The sequence below is a fragment of the Nuphar pumila genome, chromosome 1, assembly GCF_984573655.1.
Source record: "Nuphar pumila chromosome 1, dmNupPumi1.hap1.1, whole genome shotgun sequence".
NCBI lineage: Eukaryota > Viridiplantae > Streptophyta > Magnoliopsida > Nymphaeales > Nymphaeaceae > Nuphar > Nuphar pumila.
Window position 1 is genome coordinate 172,900,548 of NC_143249.1, and position 22,219 is coordinate 172,922,766.

The 22,219-nt window shown below is 38.7% G+C and overlaps 1 protein-coding gene across 1 annotated transcript in view; it reads left to right on the forward strand.

Annotated features, from left to right (window-relative positions):
• Positions 1-734: 734 nt before the first annotated feature.
• Positions 735-22,219, forward strand: part of LOC149851302 (ribosome biogenesis protein WDR12 homolog) — a 49,260-nt gene continuing 27,775 nt past the window's right edge. The window contains exons 1-2 of the mRNA XM_089999917.1: positions 735-944; positions 1,933-2,021. Coding sequence (XP_089856043.1) covers positions 767-944; positions 1,933-2,021 — 267 coding nt within the window. The 5' untranslated portion in view covers positions 735-766. The remainder of the gene's footprint in view (positions 945-1,932; positions 2,022-22,219) is intronic.

A 22,219-nucleotide genomic window follows, 5' to 3' on the forward strand; every position in this document is an offset into this window, starting at 1 on the left:
TATGCGATTGTATTGAGTGAAAAAGCACGAACCTACCATTTTCAGCTCAATAGTTCGTTGACTTCAAGAGCATATATATATATATCATAGTGACAAATATCGTGAGATTTACAAAAATCTCATGATAATATCTAAAGAAATTGCCTGAAAGTTTAAAACGGCAATTTCTTGCGAGAATTTCAAAATATCATGAGATTTATGAAAAAAAAAACATAAATACCGCAATTTAAACACGATATTTATGTTTTAAATGATTATTTATCGCAAAAACCATGTGTTTTTATTTTTTAAATAATTTGTATTAATATTTTCTTATAAAAAATACAATTTTTATTCTTTAATTTATTTTTTTTATTGCCAAGATTTTGCCAAAAAAATGAGAGATTTATGATTTTTTTTCAATTTCTCGCGAGTTTTTGAAAAATGAGAATTTGCCTATAAAAACTTTTGTCACTATGATATATATATATATATATATATATATATATATATATATATATATATATATATATATATAGAGAGAGAGAGAGAGAGAGAGAGAGAGAGAGAGAGTTGGTTTGGACCTAAATCATCTCGGGCCGGGTGTGGTGGGGTTGGTCCACGTTTATCCGTGCTGGATTCATCCACCACACACCAACGGTGGTTGCTGCCCCACTTTCCCTCCGTTCAATTTTAGGGCGGTTGTGGCGGGATTTTCATATTCTTCTCGTTTCTTACTTCTTTGTCTCCGCGGGACCAAATGGGCGGCTGAAGGAGATTGAGGTCGATGGAAAGAAGCACGAGCGGCGCGGCCTCCGGAGGAGGGGAAGCCGCTCGGCAGATCAGAGTGCGGTTCGTAACCAAGCTCCTCGAGCCTCTGAGGGTGCCCGCCACCTCTATCGCCGTCCCTTCCAACCTCACCAGGCTCGGCCTCTCCGAGATCATCAACGCCCTCCTCCACCACGGTGACTGAGCCTATCCTTCTCTTTCTTTCTCTTTTCCCGATTTTGTTTGTCTATTATCTCTATCATTCATCGGTGTACTCGTTCTCGAGCTTAATCAAGTTGTACATCCGTTCCGGTGAAACCCTAACTAGGTTTCTGGTTCTATTGTATTTTAATCCAATAGTAACGTCTTAGAAGCGCTCTTTACATTGATACATGGTTCACCATGGAACTCGCCGTTCACGCATTGCTGGAGATACAAAGTTCTTCCTAGCAGGGAACATGTAATTTTCCCGCTATATTTTCGGAATTGCCGGGGGAAAGAAGTTTCTCTCTTCCGTTCAGTACGAATGATGGATTCGAGGTGTGGGTAGTATGTGCATTTCTGCCAAAATCTGTGAATTCTGATGCAACTTTTTGTGTTTGTTTGGTTTTACTCTTTGCTTTATTGCTTTGCTTTGAGGTTTGGAGACACAATGCCCAACGGCAGTGGTATGGGTTGGAAATTGATGTTTGACGTGTTTACTTGAATTTGGTAATGTGTTTCTGCTTCTGCAATTGAGTAGATGTATGCTTGAGCTTGACTTGGTCTTCTTGTCTGAATCCAATTGACAGATGAAGAAAAAAAGACCTAGAGTTTTATATGATTATGAATCCAATTAGTGCATTTTGCATGTAAGTTTGGAATTTTTGACAAGCCAGGGAGCTAATCAAATTATGATCTGGTGAAGTCACCTGACCCCAAGACCAAATTAAAAGCTGATTGGATTGGATTTTGTTCTCTGAATCAATAATTGAAAGTATTCACTCCAGGTTTTGTGCAGTGTGGTGGATATTTTAAGAGTTGGTAGAATGGTGGTTTTCATCCTTGATCTAATTATCATCTAGCATCTCTATATATTCCTTGGACAAGTAGATATTTTGAATGCAATAATTTTTTTGTTGCCCTTCAATCCCACAAATTCAAACACTTTTTTTTCCATTAACTTTTTATCTTTTCTAATGTCAGAGACTCATACGCCTTTTGATTTTCTCATTGATGACGAACTGGTTCGCATGCCTCTTGAGAGATTTCTTCTTGCTAAGGGCATCTCTGCGGTATGCAGCTTGCCTTTCCTTTTTAATATTTTCATAGCAAAGTGTGTTGCGTGCATATGTTCTTTTGACTTGATGGAATTTGCATTTCTGTTATCACTTAAAGGTTGCCTTTTCACCTGGATGAGTTATAATGGGATTGATTCTGTGAACACTGGTTGTGCCCTTCCCGTTGTACCAATGCTTTATTTTTATTTTATCTTATTTTGTAATAAACCTCTGCTTGCTGCGATGTTTAACATCATTCATGGTGATTGTTGGCATATGAAATGAAAATTTTGTGTAAAAAAAATCCATTTAAGAGTGCATTTTTTATAGGTTTCATGTTATTTCCCAGCTTGTTATATTCTATTGTTGGTGATAAATTTAAATTAACCTTGAAAACATCCCTAATGTGTGCTTGTTAAAGTTTATTTTTGTCATTTTGGAGTCAGTATCATAAAACACAAAGAAACTGGATGCTGAGTAGTGTCCATCTAAACCTGTCAGTTATGATTTGGTTTGTAACATCTCGCATCAACTCTCAGGTTTTGAATGTGATCTACCATGTTATGTTTTTTTGAGGGAGTGATCTGCTACATGACATATAATGCATGCATTATAGTGACACATAAAATATGAAGCAGGCATAGTAGTAAATTTGTATTTCTTACTCATGGTGCCTGACTTTGAGTCTATGTCACATAGGTGTGGGTGCAGCTACGTGTGCACGGATGTGGTGATGCAGCACTTTAATAAAACTTGGGAGCCGGGGTGTGGGGAGGGTATATCTCTCTCTCTCTCTCTCTATATATATATATATAATTTTTAACAGTTTTAAGATAACACTTCGTGTATGTATGTGCATATATATATATATATATTGTAACTTCCCAAAATTTCGACTTGTGATTTCGAAAACCTTATCGAAAAACCTTTCAAAGATTTAAAATTTTCACTTTTAAAAGCGACAACGGACGACATTTAGAAATGAGCACAAGTCAACAATCCTGGGTACGTTAGCTGAAAAACCATCATTCACATAAACAACTACTTAAAAGGAATTAAGGAAATAATGCAATAGACTATTAATAAAATCTGCAGTATATTACAAAATGAGCAAATTTCTGAAAGTTCAATAATCTAAAGAAAAACTCCAAAACTCAGAGCCAATACGCAAGCAGAAAAAAGAGAAATCTTGAGCCATGTTGCACCACAACATCGGCCGCTTGTGAAGTCCTACTCATCACCTTTCTATGAAATGGGTCACTTTCATAACAAACCAGTAGGTGCACGAATAAATAAGTAGAATAAAATAAAGCAGGACATTAATAAGATAAACAATTTATTATATTAAAGCAACAAATACAATTTAAAGCTATTCTAACAAGTGTAACATATGCAAAGAGCTATTGTTTGAAGCATTTTAAGCAATGTTACTCCCAATCATCTACAACTATTTAAAAAAATATTCTTTAAGTTCTGATATTAACTAGCCTGTGGGTACGTACAAATGCAAAACGTAGAAACAACCGAGACCGATCCGGGGGTTTATTATGTCAGGTGTTTTCATTAACCCGGATAGTTGGCTGAGTCCGCTTCTAAGGGGACGGTCAGTGACTAAGAGAGTAAATCCTCAAAGGCATTCGTGGCCCATGGATGCATCCAACTTCTGCAGAAGTACTTGGGAGTTACCACCTAGGATAATTTATGGTAATCCCAATTCCCCTAATTCCGATGACTGGGGGAAGCCGAGTCTTTTGCCCGTGGGATGGTTGTTAACAACCTGTCCATCGAAGTTTTTGTACCATCCATCCTCTCCCTGGATGAACCGTGAAGGTCGAATGGGTACGATGGAGGTTTCTTAACCGCCGCCCCATTCTAGATGCTCTGGTCTAATAGACCCACTCGAGCATCTTGTCTGTGAGGGCGAGTTGTCACCATTTATGTGATCTCAACATTGTGCTAAATGCACGCTTTGATGTTACTACAACCTCATCATCCAAACATCGTAACCCACATGGGTTGTACTTGTCCAAAAGTACAATCGTATCTTTCCCAGAGGTACGACTACGATGAGAGGGTAACAATTAATGTCTTGAGATTCTTTTGGTTCATACATGACATGTATTGCTATTTGAGCAATTGGCCTGTGGAGGCCGACATTATGTCATTGATATCTATAAGGTGTTGATTGCCCACTTCAGGGTACTTCATTACCTCTCGTAAAACTTATACTGTACCTGTCTTAAGGTCCGGTTACAGTAACAATTGTCGTAGGTTTCTCTCTAGAAATGAGTCTACACATAGAGTTTTATATTAAGCGCGCAATTTCAAAAGAATAAGGACGAGGGAACACAAAATAAACAATCACAAGTAATCCTACAGGTAAGCATGTATGCCAAATAAACTATTCTATCACAGCATCTTTATATTTTATTTCATTTTTACAAACCCTTTGTTCGACTTTCCTCTACCTCCGGATGTCGTGCAACTGCGTGCGTCTACGAGTGTAGATAATACGAGGCTCAGGCCGCGGAGCCAGAGCAGGGTTCGATGCGAAGTCTGCAAAAGCGTGAAATATTTAATTATGATAATATAATTTAATGGCGGGGGCATGGGTAGGATTAGGCGACAGGGAGTGAGTCCCTGACTGCCGACGACAGCGGGGCGACAGGGGATGAGCCCCTGTCGAAAACAGCAAGGCAGCAGGGGGCGGGCCTCTGCCGACAACACCGAGGCGGCAGGGGGCCAGCCCCTGCTGACAGCAACGAAGCGGCAGGGGGCCAGCCCCTACCGACAACAACGAGACGGCACGGGGCCAGCCCCTGCCGACAGCCGAGAGGCGGCAGGGTGCCAACCCTTGCCGACAGAGGGAGAGAGAGAGATCGGGACGGGGGTGATAGGGGGGCAACCGACCTCCCGTCGGTCGCCTAATCACCCACAGGGGAGAGAGGGTGTCGCAGGGGTCATTTGTTCCCTGCCGGCACTCCGACGAACCCCTAGAGAGAGAAGGAGACGACAGGGGCCCGGTAGGCCACCTGTCGGGCCTCCAATGGGCACAGGGGAAGTGTGAGGGCGCAGCAGGGGCCGTGCGACGCCTGTCGACCTCCTGGTGAACCTTCGAGAAGAGGGTGAAGAGGGAGGGTACGGCAGGGGCCATCAGCCTCCTGTCGTGCCTTCCGGCGAGGTGACAGAGAGGGAGGTGAATAAAGGGGGGGAAAGAGGAAGAGGGAAGGTACGTACCTGGGAGGAGACCGACAGCGGTGGCCAGCGTTGGCGTGGGTCGCAACGGCGACGACGATCGGTGTTGGTGGCGTGCGCAGGGAAGGAGGAGGTTCGAGAGGGAGGTGCTTCCCCCTGCCCTCCTTCGGTGCTCTTAAAGAGCTCGGGGGGGGGGGGGGGGGGGCGATAAATGGGGAAACCTCGATGGGTTTCCCTTATCCGCTCGAAGACGTAGGTGGGGGGTGCGGCGCTCGGGAAGAGGATTTCTTAAAATCCTCTTTCTGAGCCGGGTTATTAAAACCCTATCAAGGATGGGCTTGGGTCGGGTCCGGACCCGGCCCGGCCCGGGTCCGATACAATTTTTTTTAAACCGTGGGTTTTACATCTTACCCCTCTTAAAAGAATTTCGTCTGCGAAATATTTATTGCCTTCAAGAATTAAAATACAGGTCAAGATATTTTTCCCTGATATCGTTCTCAGGTTCTCAAGTACATTCGTCAATTCCATGATGTTGCCACCGAACCTTTACAAAGGAAATGGTCTTTGATCTTAGCACTTGGTCACGACGATCTACGATCTCCACTGGTCTTTCTTCGAATGTCAAGTCCCCTCTAATGTCCACATCGTCGTAATGAATGATGTGCGATGGATCGTGAACATACTTCCTTAACATGGATACGTGAAAAACATTATGGATGTGAGCATACTGAGGAGGTAACGCCACGCGATAAACTGCTTCTCCAATTCGATCCAGGATTTCGAACGGTCCAACGTATCTAGGACTTAGCTTTTCCTTTTTCCCGAACTGAAATACGCTCTTCGTCGGAGATAACTTAACAAAGACCATCTCACCAATTTCGAAGGTAAGCTCTCGTTGGCGCCTATCTGTATAGCTTTTCTGCCGACTCTGAGCGTTACGGAGTCGTTCTCGAATCATTTGCACTTGTCGAGTATAGTGTTGCAAGACTATCGGTGCCTCCAATCTTCGTTCGCCAACCTCGTCCCAGTAGATAGGTGATCGGCACAACCTCCCATACAAATCTTCGTATGGGGCCATCCCGATGCTCGCATGATAGCTGTTGTTATACGCGAATTCCGACAGACTGATGTTGGAATCCCACTCTTCCTTCCAGTCAATCATACAAGCTCAAAGCATGTCTTCCAAGGTCTGAATCGTACGTTCAGACTGCCCGTCAGTCTGAGGGTGAAACGCAGTACTGAACTTCAACTTTGTGCCCAAAGCCAGCTGAAGTTGCCCCCAAAACCTCGAAGTGAATCTAGGATCACGATTAGAGATAATCGAGACCGGAACACCGTGCAATCTCACAATCTCTCTAACATAGAGATCATCGAGACTATCCAACGATTGATTGAGACAGATTGGTAGGAAGTGAGCAGACTTGGTAAGTCTATCGACGATCACCCATATCGCGTCATGCTTCCTCCGCGTCCTCGGTAGACCGACTACGAAGTCAATGGTGACATCTTCCCATTTCCATAAAGGGATCTCTATCTGCTGTATGACTCCATCGGGTCTTTGGTGCTTGATCTTGATCTGCTGACACGTCTAACACTTCGAGACATACTCAGCCACGTCTCGCTTTATACCGTTCCACCAATAACTCCGTTGTAGGTCCTTGAACATCTTCGTGCCGCCAGGGTGAATGGTGTATCTAGACTTGTGGGCTTCCGCAAGAATTTCATCTCGTAAGACCGGGTCATCAGGAACCCAAAGACGTGTGAAAGTATCTCCAATAAGATACTAAGATCAAGACCTTAATATTCTTGATAATAAATCCGACACGAATGCACAATAAGAACACTTGTGCACAAAAGCACAACTCACAAATGCGCAAAGGCATAAAAATAATGGAATCAATTTATTGAGCACTTGGGCTTTGACTCAAAACCATGAGGAAATACAAAGGGGAGAACCCCTATTTATAACAACACAAGAGGGTTCTTGAAGGGGCTCCACTCATAGACGTTGGAGCCCCTCCAACGGTCACAAATGTGACCGTTGGAGAGGGCCCAACGTCTATGTTAGTGGGTCCCCAAGGTACCTTTTGGTACTTTACATAAAAGAAAAAAAAGAAAAAAAAGAAAAAAAGAAAGAAAATAAAAACAAATTTACAATAACATCCATAAAGTGAATGTGCGTAAAACAGAGGAAAAGACTAAACTACCCCTACGGCTAAACAAATAGAAATATATATTTTATATATATAATAAGTAGATACATATAGATATATATTAATATATGTATATGTATTACCAGATATATATAAAATATATATATATTATATTATATGATAAGGTACATAATTTAACACCCCCCCTCAAACTTAGGGCAGGATGACCGAGAGTTTGCTAAGAAGAAAGTTGAAACGCGGAGCACATAAGGCTTTGGTGAAGAAATCCGCCAACTGATACTCGGACGTGACATATGGAAGGTCAATGATTCCTTGGAGGTACGCCTCTCGAACATAATGACAATCCATCTCTATGTGTTTGGTCCGCTCATGAAAAGTGTGATTGTTAGCGATATAAATCGCACTTTTGTTGCCACAGCAAAGCTTGGTAGGTCCTTCAATTGTGATTCCCATGTCTTCCAGCAACTGATGAATTCAAACAATTTCCATGGTAGTAGTTGCCATGGCACGATATTCGACTTCAGTTGATGATAGAGACACCTTTTGCTGCTTCTTGCATCTCCATGAGATTAATGAGTCTCCTAAGAAAACACAAAAACCAGTGGTGGAGTGACGGTTATTTGGGTCACCTCCCCAATCAGAGTCAGTATAAACAATTAATTTTAACTCAAAAGAGGAAGACAGAAAAACTCCCTTATTAATAGTTTGCTTTAGGTATCTCACGACACGTAAGATAGCACCCATGTGAACAGAACTTGGTGCATGCTGAAACTGACTTGCCGTATGCACCGCATGTGAGATATCTGGTTTGGTGATACTTAGGTACATCAACGATCCTACTAGCTGCCTGTAGGGAGTAAGATCAGAGAGAGGAACACCATCATCAATCTTCATTTTAGCTCCTACTATAGCAAGAGTTTCACAAATTTTATCGTCTGTAATACCTGACCTGTCAATAATCTCAGATGCCAGCATAGTTTGAGACAAAAAATATCCTCTATGAGAGTATGCTACCTCAATACCCAAAAAATAAGTTAAGAAACCCAAGTCAGACATTTCAAACTTATCCTTTAAAATGGATTTTATGCTTTTAATCCTGTTAGAATCGCTCCCAGTTATAAGCATGTCATCCACATATAGTAGCAGAGTAACAATCCCTGCATTAGATTTTTTAACAAACAAAGCAGTATCAGTAAAACAGGATGAAAAACCATTATCTAACATTACAGAGTTAAACCTATCATACCAAGCCTTAGGAGCTTGTTTTAAACCATAAAGTGCTTTCCGAAGGCGAAACACTTTTCCTTTAGGAGATTTCATTCCAGGTGGAGCATCCATATATACTTCTTCGTTTAGATCTCCGTTTAAAAATGCATTCTTAACATCCATCTGATAGATGTTCCATTTATTGATTGAGGCAACGGTTATAAGACATCGGACGGTGACCATCCGAGCTACCGGGGCAAAGGTCTTCTCATAATCAATCCCATATTTTTGACCATATCCTTTTGCAACTAAGCGGGCCTTATATCTCTCAAGGGACCCATCACTCTTAGTCTTGACTTTAAACACCCATCTACACCCTATTGCTTTCTTATCTTTAGGGAGGTCTTGAAACTCCAATGTCTTTGCTTTTTTTAGAGCTTCAAGTTCATTATTCATAGCGACTATCCATTCTGGACAATTTCGTGCTTCCTCGAAGTTCCTAGGTTCTATGTAAGAGTGAATGGCGCTTAGACAGACTCTATATTTAGGCGAAAAGGACTCATATGAAATGAACATAGAAGGGGGTCTTCTTAGTCTTTCGGTCCTACGAAGGTTTTCTTCACTCGAAGGTGTAGACTCATTATCAAATCTTTCGAGGGCACTTCTGAAAGTATTCCTATCTCTATGAGAGTAGGTTATGGGATCTCTATGTGGTTCTTCACTGATATGTTGATGAAGGGTTGAGGACTCAGAATGGGTTTCATTACTTAAGTTATTTTGATTTGATTCATCATCACTAGTATCATCATCATCAGTCAATAAATCAAACATAAATGAATAGTCAATATTCTCGTCATTAGTTTCAAGTTTTTCGAAACCACTAATATTTTCCAAGAAGCTTACATTTCTGGAAACATATAGTTTATCACTTTTAATATCATAACAATGAAAGCCTTTTTGAGTTTCAGAATAACCAAGAAAGGCACACAGAATGGCCTTAGGAGAGAGTTTGTCATTTTTATCAGTAAGGACAAAACATTTGCATCCAAAAACCCTTAACCTGTTGTAATCAGGTTCTTTTTCGTATAATTTTTCAAATGGGAAAATCTTGTTCAAGTTTTTAGATGGAAGTCTATTTATGAGATATACAGATGTAAGGGCTGCCTCAACCCAAAGTTTTTTCGGCATATTTTGTGAAATGAGCAAAGTTTGTGTTGTTTCAATAATGTGCCTATGTTTTCGTTCCGCCAACCCATTTTGTTGGGGGGTTTTGTAAAAGTATCTCCACCAAGATACTAGGATCAAGACCTTAATATTCTTGATAATAAACCCACCACGAATACACAATAAGAACACTTAAGAACACTTGTGCACAAAGGCACAACTTACAAATAACTCACAAATGCACAAAGGCATAAAAACAATGGAATCGATTTATTGAGAACTTGGGATTTGACTCAAAGCCATAAGAGAATACAAGGGGAGAGCCCCTATTTATAACCACACAAAAAAGGAGCCTTGGAGGGGCTCCACTCCTAGACGTTGGAGCCCCTCCAACGGTCACAAATGTGATAGTTGGAGGGGCCCAACGTCTATTTGAGTGGGCCCCCCAAGGTTCCTTTAAGTACAAAAAATAAAAAAGGAAAATAAAGAAAAGAAAAGCTAAAAAGAAATTACAAACACATTCAAAAGGTGAATGTGCGTAAAATGGAGGAAAAGATGAAACTACCCCTACGACTAAATAAGAAGAAATATATATTTTATATATATAATAAGTAGATACATATACATATATATAAATATATGTATATGTATTACCTTATATATATAAAATATATATATTACATTAGGTAATAAGGTACATAATTTAACACCCCCCCTCAAACTTAGGGCAGGATGGCCGAGAGTTTGCTAAGAAGAAAGTTGAAACGCGGAGCACACAAGGCTTTGGTGAAGAAATCTGCCAATTGATATTCGGACGTGACATATGGAAGGTCAATGATTCCTTTGAGGTACGCCTCTCGAACATAATGACAATCCATCTCTATGTGTTTGGTCCACTCATGAAAAGATTGATTTTTAGCGATATAAATCGCACTTTTGTTGTCACAACAAAGCTTGGTAGGTCCTTCAATAGTGATTCCCATGTCTTTCAACAATTGGTGAATCCAAACAATTTCCATGGTAGTAGTTGCCATGGCAAGATATTCGACTTCAGTTGATGATAGAGACACCTTCTTGCATCTCCATGAGATTAATGAGTCTCCTAAGAAAACACAAAAACCAGTGGTGGAGTGACGGTTATTTGGGTCACCTCCCCAATCAGAGTCAGTATAAGCAATTAACCTTAACTCAGAAGAGGAAGACAGAAAAACTCCCTTATTAATGGTGTGCTTTAGGTATCTTACGACGTGTAAGATAGCACCCATGTGAACAGAAGATGGTGCATGCTGAAACTGACTTGCCGTATGCACCGCATGAGAGATATCTGGTCTGGTGATACTTAAATACATCAACGATCCTACAAGTTGCCTGTAGGGAGTAGGATCAAAGAGAAGAACACCATCATCAATCTTCATTTTAGCTCTTACTATAGCAGGAGTTTCACAAATTTTATCATCTGTAACACCTGACCTGTTAATAATCTCAGATGCAAGCTTAGTTTGAAACAAAAAATATCCTCTATGAGAGTAAGCTACCTCAATACCCAAAAAGTAAGTTAAGAAGCCTAAGTCAGACATTTTAAACTTATCCTTTAAAATGGATTTTATGCTTTTAATCCCTTTAGAATCGCTCCCAGTTATAAGCATGTCATCCACATAAAGTAGTAGAATAACAATTCATGCATTAGATTTTCTAACAAACAAAGTAGTATCAGTAAAGCAGGATGAGAAATTATTTTCTAACATAACGGAGTTAAACCTATCATACCAAGCCTTGGGAGCTTGTTTCAAACCATAGAGTGCTTTCCGAAGACGAAGCACTTTTCCTTTAGGATACTCCATTCCAGGAGGAGCATCCATATATACTTCTTCGTTTAGATCTCCGTTTAAAAAAGCATTCTTAACATCCATCTGATAGATGCTCCATTTATTGATTGAAGCAACAGTATAAGACATCGGACGGTGACCATCCGAGCAACGGGGGCAAAAGTCTCCTCATAATCAATCCCATATTTTTGGCCATATCCTTTTGCAACTAAGCGGGCCTTATATCTCTCAAGAGACCCATCACTCTTAGTTTTGACTTTAAAAACCCATCTACACCCAATTGCTTTGTTGTCTTTAGGAAGGTCTTGAAACTCCCATGTCTTTGCTTTCTTTAGGGCTTCAAGTTCATTATTCATAGCGACTATCCATTCCGGGCATTTTCGTGCTTCCTCGAAATCCCTAGGTTCTATGTATGAGTGAATGGCGCTTAGACAGGCTCTATATTTTGGTGAAAATGACTCATATGAGATGAACTTAGAAGGGGGTCTTCTTGATCTTTCGGTCTTACAAAGATTTCCTTCACTTGAAGGGGTAGACTCACTATCATATCTTTCGAGAGCACTTCTAAAAGTATTCCTATCTCTATGAGAGTAGGTTATAGCATCTCTATGTTCTTCATTGATATGTTGATCAGAATGAGTTTCATTATTATTCGAGTCATTTTGATTTGTTTCATCATCACTAGTATCATCATCTTCAGTTAATAAATCAAACAAAAAAGAATAGTCTATATTCTCGTCATTGGTTTCAAGTTTTTCGAAACCACTAACATTTTCCAAAAAACTTACATTTCTGGAAACATATAGTTTATCACTCTTAACATCATAACAACGAAAACCTTTATGAGTTTCAGAATAACCAAGAAAGGCACAAGGAATGGCCTTAGGAGAGAGTTTGTCATTTTTATCAGTAAGGACAAAACATTTACATCCAAAAACCCTTAACCTGCTATAATCAGGTTCTTTTTCGTATAATTTTTCAAATGGGGAAATTTTGTTCAAGTTTTTAGATGGGAGTCTGTTTATGAGATAGACAAAAGTAAGGGCGGCCTCTGCCTAAAGTTTCTTTGGAATATTTTGTGAAATGAGCAAAGTTCGTGTTGTTTCAATAATATGCCTATGTTTTCGTTCCGCCAACCCATTTTGTTGGGGAGTTTTAGGACAAGACTTTTGATGGAGAATTCCATAATTTTCAAGATAACTTTTGAATTCATTAGAAAGATATTCGCCACCCGAATTGGTTCTAAGAATTTTTAACTTTCCATTGAATTGATTTAAAACCATCATATGAAATGTTTTAAAAGTTGAGAAAACTTCATGTTTATGTTTAAGAAAATATATCCAACTAAACCTAGTGAAATCGTCCACATAGATAACATAGTATGAGAAACCTCCCTTAGAGATCACCGGAGTTGGACCCCATACATCGGAGTGAACAATTTCAAAAGGTCTTGTTGTAAACATAGATCTTTGAGGAAAATGGAGACTTTTCATTTTTCCAAGAATACATTCATTACAAACAAAATTTTCATTACAAAGATGCTTAATAAAGGCAAATAAGAGATTTTAACAATGGTGGGATGGCCCAATCTCTTATGCCATACATGAATATCTTTGTTTTGAACAACATTACAAAATTGATCCTTGGGAATTTTAAGAAAATCGACATAGTAGAGTGTTAAAATGTAATCTGTAATATATATATATATATTATTTAATATTATTATATTTTCTTTTATTATTTTCTTTTTTATTTTTCTTTATTTTCTTTTTTAACATCTAGTTCAATAGAAACTAGATATTTGATCCAGTCAAGTTCCTGTTGGAACTTGACTGTGCAAATAGCTGTTGGACTGTAGTCAGTCCAACAGCTATAATAAATGCTGTTGGACTACAGTCCAACAACTATAATAATAAATGCTGTTGGACTGTAGTCCAACAGCTATATTAAGAGACGTTGGAATCCAACGTCTCTTTTGGAGAGCTCAAAATGAGCTCTCCTCTCTCCCACTTTTTTGTATATATAGGGGTGAACCCCTTCAATGTAAATTACCATGCTTCTTAAGCATTTTGTTCATGAATAAAGTATTATTTATTTTTCAAGTGTTCTTCCTTTTATACCCTTTCAAGGGTCATGCTTGTAGTGTCTCCAATAGACACTTGTTTGTGAGTTATTTGTGCATTTGTTGAAGACCACCATTTCATTACATGGTATTAAAGCTACGAAATCCTTAGATCTTGAAGTGCTTCCGCCTCGATTTCCGTGCCACATTTACAAAAGGTGTTTCATCACCTTGTTCTTGGCTCAAGAAGATTTGTTTTGTATCCTCTCTTATTCTTTTGTCTACTCTTTTTCTTTTCTTTTTATTTTTCTCTCTCTCTCTCCTCCTATTTATTCCTCTCTTACCCTTGTAAAAGATGGATGACAATGATAAGATCACCATCATTCCTATGAAGATAAATGATACTAACTATGTAATGTGGGCTTCGATTATGAAGCACCACATTTGGGGAAAAGGTTTATGGGGTATAGTGGATGGTTCCGATTTGGAACCTAAACTATCTCTTACCAAGAAAGAGGGTGATAAAGAGGTTCCTCTAACGGAAGAAGAGAAGAGTAAGGCGTTAGCCACTTATGAAAAGAAATGGAAAGAATGGAGGATAGGGCATGCAAAAATTATGTCATGGCTCATCAATAGCATAGAGATTAAAAAATGCTCTAGTCTAGCTAAGTTTGAGCATGCCGATAAGGCTTGGGAATACCTCAAAAACATGTATTCCCTTAAAGATATTGCACATGTATGCAATTTACAAGATAAAGTTCGGACAATGACTCAAAAAGATAAAACTATTCGAGAATATTATAATGAGTTGTCCGAACTTTGGGAAGAGTTGGCTCTTCTTGAGCCCAAATGGCATTGTGCCAAAGACATCGAGCTTCGCCAAAAGCAACTCGATATGGAACATTTCTATCAATTTGTGAATGGTCTAAGGCCGGAGTTTGAATCCACCAAATCGGCCCTTTTACATCGTGGAAAAATTCCTTCTATTGTTGATACTATAAAAGAGCTCACTATGGAGGAAAATAGACTTAGAAAAAGTACTCCAAAAGTTGATGATGACTCCGTTTTAGCTGTATCTAGACCGGGGAATCATACTCGTACTTACAAGCCGGCTCATTTTGGAAGGCAAAACGGCGACTTTGATAAAAGAAAAGTTATTTGTCATCATTGTCATGAACCGGGGCACTATAGGCCTCAATGTCCAAAGTTAAAAAGAAGAGAAGAAAAAAGAGTTGCATCTGTTGAATCTGAGTCAAAAGATCAAGATGCACCTGTGTCTATGGCTCAACGGATGAAAATCCTTCAACCTCTTCTCAAAGGGGTATCCTCCTCAACCGAAGCCTCAACTGGAGCGGCAATTGCATCTTTCTCCGGTCCAGGTAACTTTCCTTGGCTTTTAGATTCTGGTGCTTCTTTTCATATGACCCCAAATGTTAATAGTCTATCCGAATGTCTTAAAAATAACTCAAGTGTGTCAAAGGTTTTTACAGCCGATGGCACATCTCTCGAAGTAAAAGGAATAGGATGTTTTGAAAATCTTCAAAAATCCAAAAGATTTTTTATCCCAGAAGTTAGATATATCCCTAAACTTAATTTGAATCTCTTATCTGTCTCGCAAATATCTGATTATGGATGTAATATCTCCTTCTCTTCTCATGGTTGTTGGGTACAGGATCGCCAGTCAGGGAAGCTGATTGGGGAAGGCCATAGAGAAGGAGGACTTTATTGCATGAACTTTTTGGAATTACCCAAGAATGCATTTTGTTATAATATTCAGAAATTAGAATTGGATTTATGGCACAAAAGGCTTGGCCATCCTCATATGTCTAAAATTCAATATTTTCCAAGTTTGGAAAAATTTTGTAATTCTGAAAATTTTTCTTGTAAAGACTGCATTCTTGGCAAAATGAAAAGGTTACCATTTCTTAGTAGAACTTTTGTTTCCTCACGACCACTTGAGTTAATACATTCGGATGTTTGGGGCCCCGCACCAGTAATTTCCAAAGGTGGTTATACATATTATGTCATTTTTGTTGATGACTTTTCTAGACATACTTGGATTTATTTTCTTAAACATAAATCTGATGTCTTTGCTAACTTCCAAATATTTCATAAAATGGTTAAAAATAAGTTTCAAAATGATATTTCTATTTTTCGCACTGATTCAGGGGGAGAATTTATGTCCAACGAATTCAAAGACTATCTCAATTTACATGGTATTACACTTCAAAGATCATGTCCACACACTCCACAACAGAATGGCCTAGCCGAACGCAAACATCGGCACATTATGGAAACTACTAAGACATTGTTAATTGCAAATCAAGTTCCAAAAAGTTTTTGGGCTGAAGCGGTCCTAACTGCCACCTACCTCATTAATAGGATGCCATCTTCCTCATTAAAGAATACAACTCCAATAGAAAAGCTTGTTAACTTAACTCCAGATTATTCTAGATTAAGAGTCTTTGGATGCAAATGTTTTGTTTTCACCAACAGAAATGACAAACTCTCTCCTCGTGCAATCCCATGTGCCTTTTTAGGATATGCTGATAATAAAAAAGGCTACAGGTGTTTTGATTTTCAAAATGACAAATTATATGTGTCAAGAAATGTATCTTTTTTGGAAAAAGAAAGCTTCTTTGAATTTGAAAAATCCAATGATGTCACTGAATACTCGTTTTTAATTGATCCAATTTCAAAATCCAATGAATGTGATGTTGGATGTGACCTTGACAATGATCAAAGTCCTATTGCTGTTGAAAATGATGATAATGAAGAGCAAATCCATAGGGATGTTAGTCTACAATATTCAAGACGTAGAGAGCAAAATCTTCCATGTGCATTACAAAAATACTCTGAAGTCTCACCTAGAAGAACGTCTAGAATCTCTAAACCTCCAGAAAAATTTGTGTCTTATGAATCTTTTTCACCCACGTATAGGGCCGCCATTACATTAATACAATCATATGTTGAACCATCATCCTATTCTCAAGCAAAAAATCATATAGAATGGATAGAAGCCATGAAAATAGAATTGAATGCACTAGAAAAGGCCAATACTTGGACGATACAAGATATTCCTCCGGGTAAGAAACCTATAGGTTGTAGGTGGGTATACAAAGTCAAAACCAAAAGTGATGGGACCCTGGAAAGATATAAGGCCCGTTTAGTAGCAAAAGGATATGCCCAAGAGTATGACATCGATTATGAAGAAACATTTGCTCCTGTGGCCCGTATGACCACTGTTAGAACTTTAATAGCCTTGGCCTCCATTAGAACATGGCCTATCTTTCAATTAGATGTCAAAAATGCTTTCCTGAATGGGAATCTCGTTGAAGAAGTATACATGGAAGCCCCACCTGGTATTAGTATCCCTAAGGGTAAAGCTCTTCGTCTAGAAAAAGCTCTTTATGGTCTTAAACAGGCTCCAAAAGCCTGGTATGACCGATTTAGTCATGTTATGCTTGATATTGGTTTTCAACCTTGTTTAACTGACACTGCTTTGTTTGTTAAGAAATCTGATGCAGGCATCATTATTCTTCTTCTCTATGTAGACGATATGATCATCACCTGAGGCGACAAACAGGGAGTTGCAAATATCAAATCTCTTCTTAAAACTCACTTTGAAATGACTGACTTAGGTTTATTAAGATATTTTTTAGGCATTGAAGTTGCTTATTCCCCTCGGGGGTATTTGATATCTCAATCTAAATTTGCTCTTGATATCGTTTCCAGGTCTGGAATTACAGATGATAAGAAAGTAGACACTCCAGAAGTTGTCAATGTTAAAATGAAAATTGATGATGAAGAACTTCTTGATGATCCTAATCCTTATAGACAGCTTGTTGGAGCTCTTTCTTATCTTTCCATTACTAGGCCAGATATAACTCATGCGGTTCATACAGTCAGTCAGTTTCAGCATGCTCCCACCTCCGTGCACATGGGAGCGATTTTGCGTATTATTAGATACTTAAAATCCTCTCTTTCACGAGGACTCTTCTTGTCTGCTTCATCTTCATTAAATTTAATTGCATATACTGATGCTGACTGGGGAGGTGATCCCAATAATAGACACTCAACTACTGGTTTTTGTGTGTTCCTAGGTGAAACCTTAATTTCGTGGAGGTGCAAGAAGCAGCAGAAAGTCTCTCTTTCCTCCACCGAAGCTGAATACAGAGCCATGGCAACTACCACTATGGAGGTTGTTTGGCTCAGACGATTGCTAGCGGATATGGGAGCTAAAGCAACGCAAGCTTCAAAGATGTGCTGTGACAACAAAAGGGCGATCTACATTGCAAGCAACCGGACATTCTATGAGCGCACTAAACACATTGAGACGGACTGTCACTATGTCAGAGAGGAATACTTACATGGAACCATTGATCTGCCATATGTTACATCAGAATATCAATTAGCAGACTTCTTCACCAAGCCTCTCGCTGCTCCCAGATTTCACTTCCTCTTAGACAAACTTTCGCTCATTGTACCGTAAGTTTGAGGGGGAGTGTTAAAATGTAATCTGTAATATATATATTAATATTATTTAATATTATTATATTTTCTTTTATTATTTTCTTTTTTTCTTTTTCTTTATTTTCTTTTTTAACATCTAGTTCAATAGAAACTAGATATTTGATCCAGTCAAGTTCCTGTTGGAACTTAACTGTGCAAATAGCTGTTGGACTGTAGTCCAACAGCTATAATAAATGCTGTTGGACTACAGTCCAACAGCTATAATAATAAATGCTGTTGGACTGTAGTCCAACAACTATATTAAGAGACGTTGGAATCCAACGTCTCTTTTGGAGAGCTCAAAATGAGCTCTCCTCTCTCCCACTTTTTTGTATATATAGGGGTGAACCCCTTCAATGTAAATTACCATGCTTCTTAAGCATTTTGTTCATGAATAAAGTATTATTTATTTTTCAAGTGTTCTTCCTTTTATACCCTTTCAAGGGTCATGCTTGTAGTGTCTCCAATAGACACTTGTTTGTGAGTTATTTGTGCATTTGTTGAAGACCACCATTTCATTACATAGAGGTCGCCTCTCCTAAAGCCTTCCCCAATCAACTTCCTGGACTGGCGATCCTGTATCCAACATTTATTAGAAGAAAACCTTATATCGCAACCATGGTCCGAGAGTTGAGAGACGGAAAGTAAATTTAAGTTTAATTTGGGTATAAGACGAATTTTTGGGATAAAGAAGTCTTGTTTTTCAAAATTGCCCATTCCTTTAATTTCAAGAGGTGTTCCATCCGCCGTTGAGACAAAAGATGGAAATTTTTTTTTAGAATAATCAGTGAGAAAACAAGGACTTGGAGTCATATGAAATGAGGCACCGGAATCAAGGAGCCAAGATGACTTACCGAGAGAGGATGAGGATGACATAGCGGCTCCAGAAATGCCTCCTTTGAGAATAGGTTGAAGAGCATCCACAATTTGTTGAAGCGAAAGAAACTCATTTGATGACGAAGGTCGTTCTTCTGATTGGGATGCTAAAGCCGCGACAAGAAATTTCTTTCATTTAGGACAAAGGGGTTTGATATGCCCAGGTTCTTTACAAAAATGGCAAGTTAATTTGCTATAGTCTCTCTTCCCATATCGATTATTTCCTCCTTGCCCTTGATTCTTGAAATGCGGAGGTTTGTAGGTTTTCAAGTTATTTCCGGGTCTTGACACGGCATTAACCCCTTCATAATCACTTTGAGAAGGGGTAGCAAGAATACTCAGATTATTTTTACTAATCCCCATACGTGTTTCCTCACCACTTAACTTGGTGATGACATCTTCAATAGAAGGGGATGTGAAAGCGGATAGGAGAGATGACCGAATTTGCTCAAATGCGGGTCTAAGACCATTTAGAAAGTTGAAGAATCGATCTTCCTCTAGTTGCTTGTGTCTCAATTCAATAGCTTCTCCGCTCCATTTTGGTTCGAGCATAGCAAGCTCGTCCCAAATAGATGATAGTTCGGCAAAATATTCCCGAATAGACAAATCATTTTGTTGAAGAGTCAAAGCTTTCTTTTGGAGATAATATTTGTGAGATAAGTCCCTTGAAGTATACATTTTTTTAAGGTACAACCAAGCTTCGGAGGCCCTTTTAAACTTAATGATGTTGGCATTGATCTTGGTTTCAACAGATGAAAAAATCCAAGATAAAATTTTGAAGTTCTTCATTTCCCACTCATCATGCTTTTTTTGAATATTCTTCAAGGGCCTTTTGTCTATCTTCACCTTCAAGGATCTTAATATCCCCTTTCTCTATGATAGAAAGTTTGGGTTCGGGTTCCGATATGGAACCTTGAACGTATCCCCAAAGGCCTTTCCCTTTGATATGTGCTTCCATATTGCCGGCCCAAACATGATAGTTCGAACCACTAAGTTTAAACCCAAGAGGGAAGTGAGAGTCTTTTTCACCCATTAGAGAAGTAAGATGATAGAAAATAATGTGTACCTTAAGAGTTTTTCCAACTTTTCTTGACAAAAGTTGCTTCTAAAATATCGCCCGAAGAAGATGATATACCTCAAAACTTCACTTACTTGAGGGCACGATTACCAAGGTACTTCACAAGAGCGGGATGCTCTATCCTCCTTCTTCAACGAGGATTTGATACCATGTAAAAGTATCTCCACCAAGATACTATGATCAAGACCTTAATATTCTTGATAATAAACCCACCACGAATACACAATAAGAACACTTGTGCACAAAGGCACAACTCACAAATAACTCACAAATGCACAAAGGCACAACTCACAAATAACTCACAAATGCACAAAGGCATAAAAACAATGGAATCGATTTATTGAGAACTTGGGCTTTAACTCAAAGCCATAAGAGAATACAAGGGGAGAGCCCCTATTTATAACCACACAAAAAAGGAGCCTTGGAGGGGCTCCACTCATAGACGTTGGAGCCCCTCCAACGATCACAAATGTGACCGTTGGAGGGGCCCAACGTCTATTTGAGTGGGCCCCCCAAGGTTCCTTTAAGTACAAAAAATAAAAAAAGGAAAATAAAGAAAAGAAAAGTTAAAAAGAAATTACAAACACATTCAAAAGGTGAATGTGCGTAAAATGGAGGAAAAGACGAAACTACCCCTACGACTAAATAAGAAGAAATATGTATTATATATATAATAAGTAGATACATATACATATATATAAATATATGTATATGTATTACCTTATATATATAAAATATATATATTACATTAGGTAATAAGGTACATAATTTAACAGGTTTTAGGACAAGACTTTTGATGGAGAATTCCATAATTTTCAAGATAACTTTTGAATTCATTGGAAAGATATTCGCCACCCGAATCGGTTCTAAGAATTTTTAAATTTCCATTAAATTGATTTAAAACCATCATATGAAATGTTTTAAAAGTTGAGAAAACTTCATGTTTATGTTTAAGAAAATATATCCAACTAAACCTAGTGAAATCGTCCAAAAAGATAACATAGTATGAGGAACCTCCCTTAGATATCACCGCAGCCAGACCCCATACATCAGAGTGAACAATGTCAAAAGGTCTTGTTGTAAACATGGATCTTTCAGGAAAATGAAGACTTCTCATTTTTCCAAGAATACATTCATTACAAACAAAATTTTCATTACAAAGATGCTTAATAAAAGGCAAATAAGAGATTTTAACAATGTTGGGATGACCCAATCTCTTATGACATACATGAATATCTTTGTTTTGAGCAACATTACAAAATTGATTCTTGGGAATTTTAAGAAAATCAACATAGTAGAGGTCTCCTCTCCTAGCGCCTTCCCCAGTCAACTTCCCGGACTGGCGATCCTGTATCTAACATTTATCAGAAGAAAACTTTATATCGCAACCATGGTCCGAGAGTTGAGAAACGGAAAGTAAGTTTAAGTTTAGTTTTGGTATAAGATGAATTTTTGGGATAAAGAAGTCTTGTTTTTCAAAATTGTCCATTTCTTTAATTTCAAGACGTGTTCCATCCGCCGTTGAGACAAAAGATAGAAGAATTTTTTTAGAATAATCAGAAAGAAAACAAGGACTTGGAGTCATATGAAATGAAGCACCAGAATCAAGGAGCCAAAATGTCTTACCGAGAGAGGACGATGATGATATAGCGGCTTCAGAAATGCCTCCTTTGAGAATAGGTTGAAGAGCATCCATAATTTGTTGAAGCGAAAGAGACTCATTTGATGACGAAGGTCGTTCCTCTGATTGGGATGCTAAAGCCGCTGCAAGAAATTTCTTCCATTTGGGACAAAGGGGTTTGATATGCCCCAGTTCTTTACAAAAATGGCAAGTTAATTTGCTATAGTCTCTCTTGCCATATCGATCATTTCCTCCTTGCCCTTGATTTTTGAAATGGGATGGTTTGTAGGTTTTCAAATTATTTTCGGGTCTTGACACGACATTAACCACTTCATAATCACTTTGAGAATGTGTAGCAAGGATACTCAGGTTATTTTTACTAATCCCCATACGTGTTTCCTCACCGCTTAGCTTGGTGATGACATCTTCAATAGAGGGAGATGTGAAAGCGGATAGGAGAGATGACCAAATTTGCTCAAATTCGGGTCTAAGACCATTT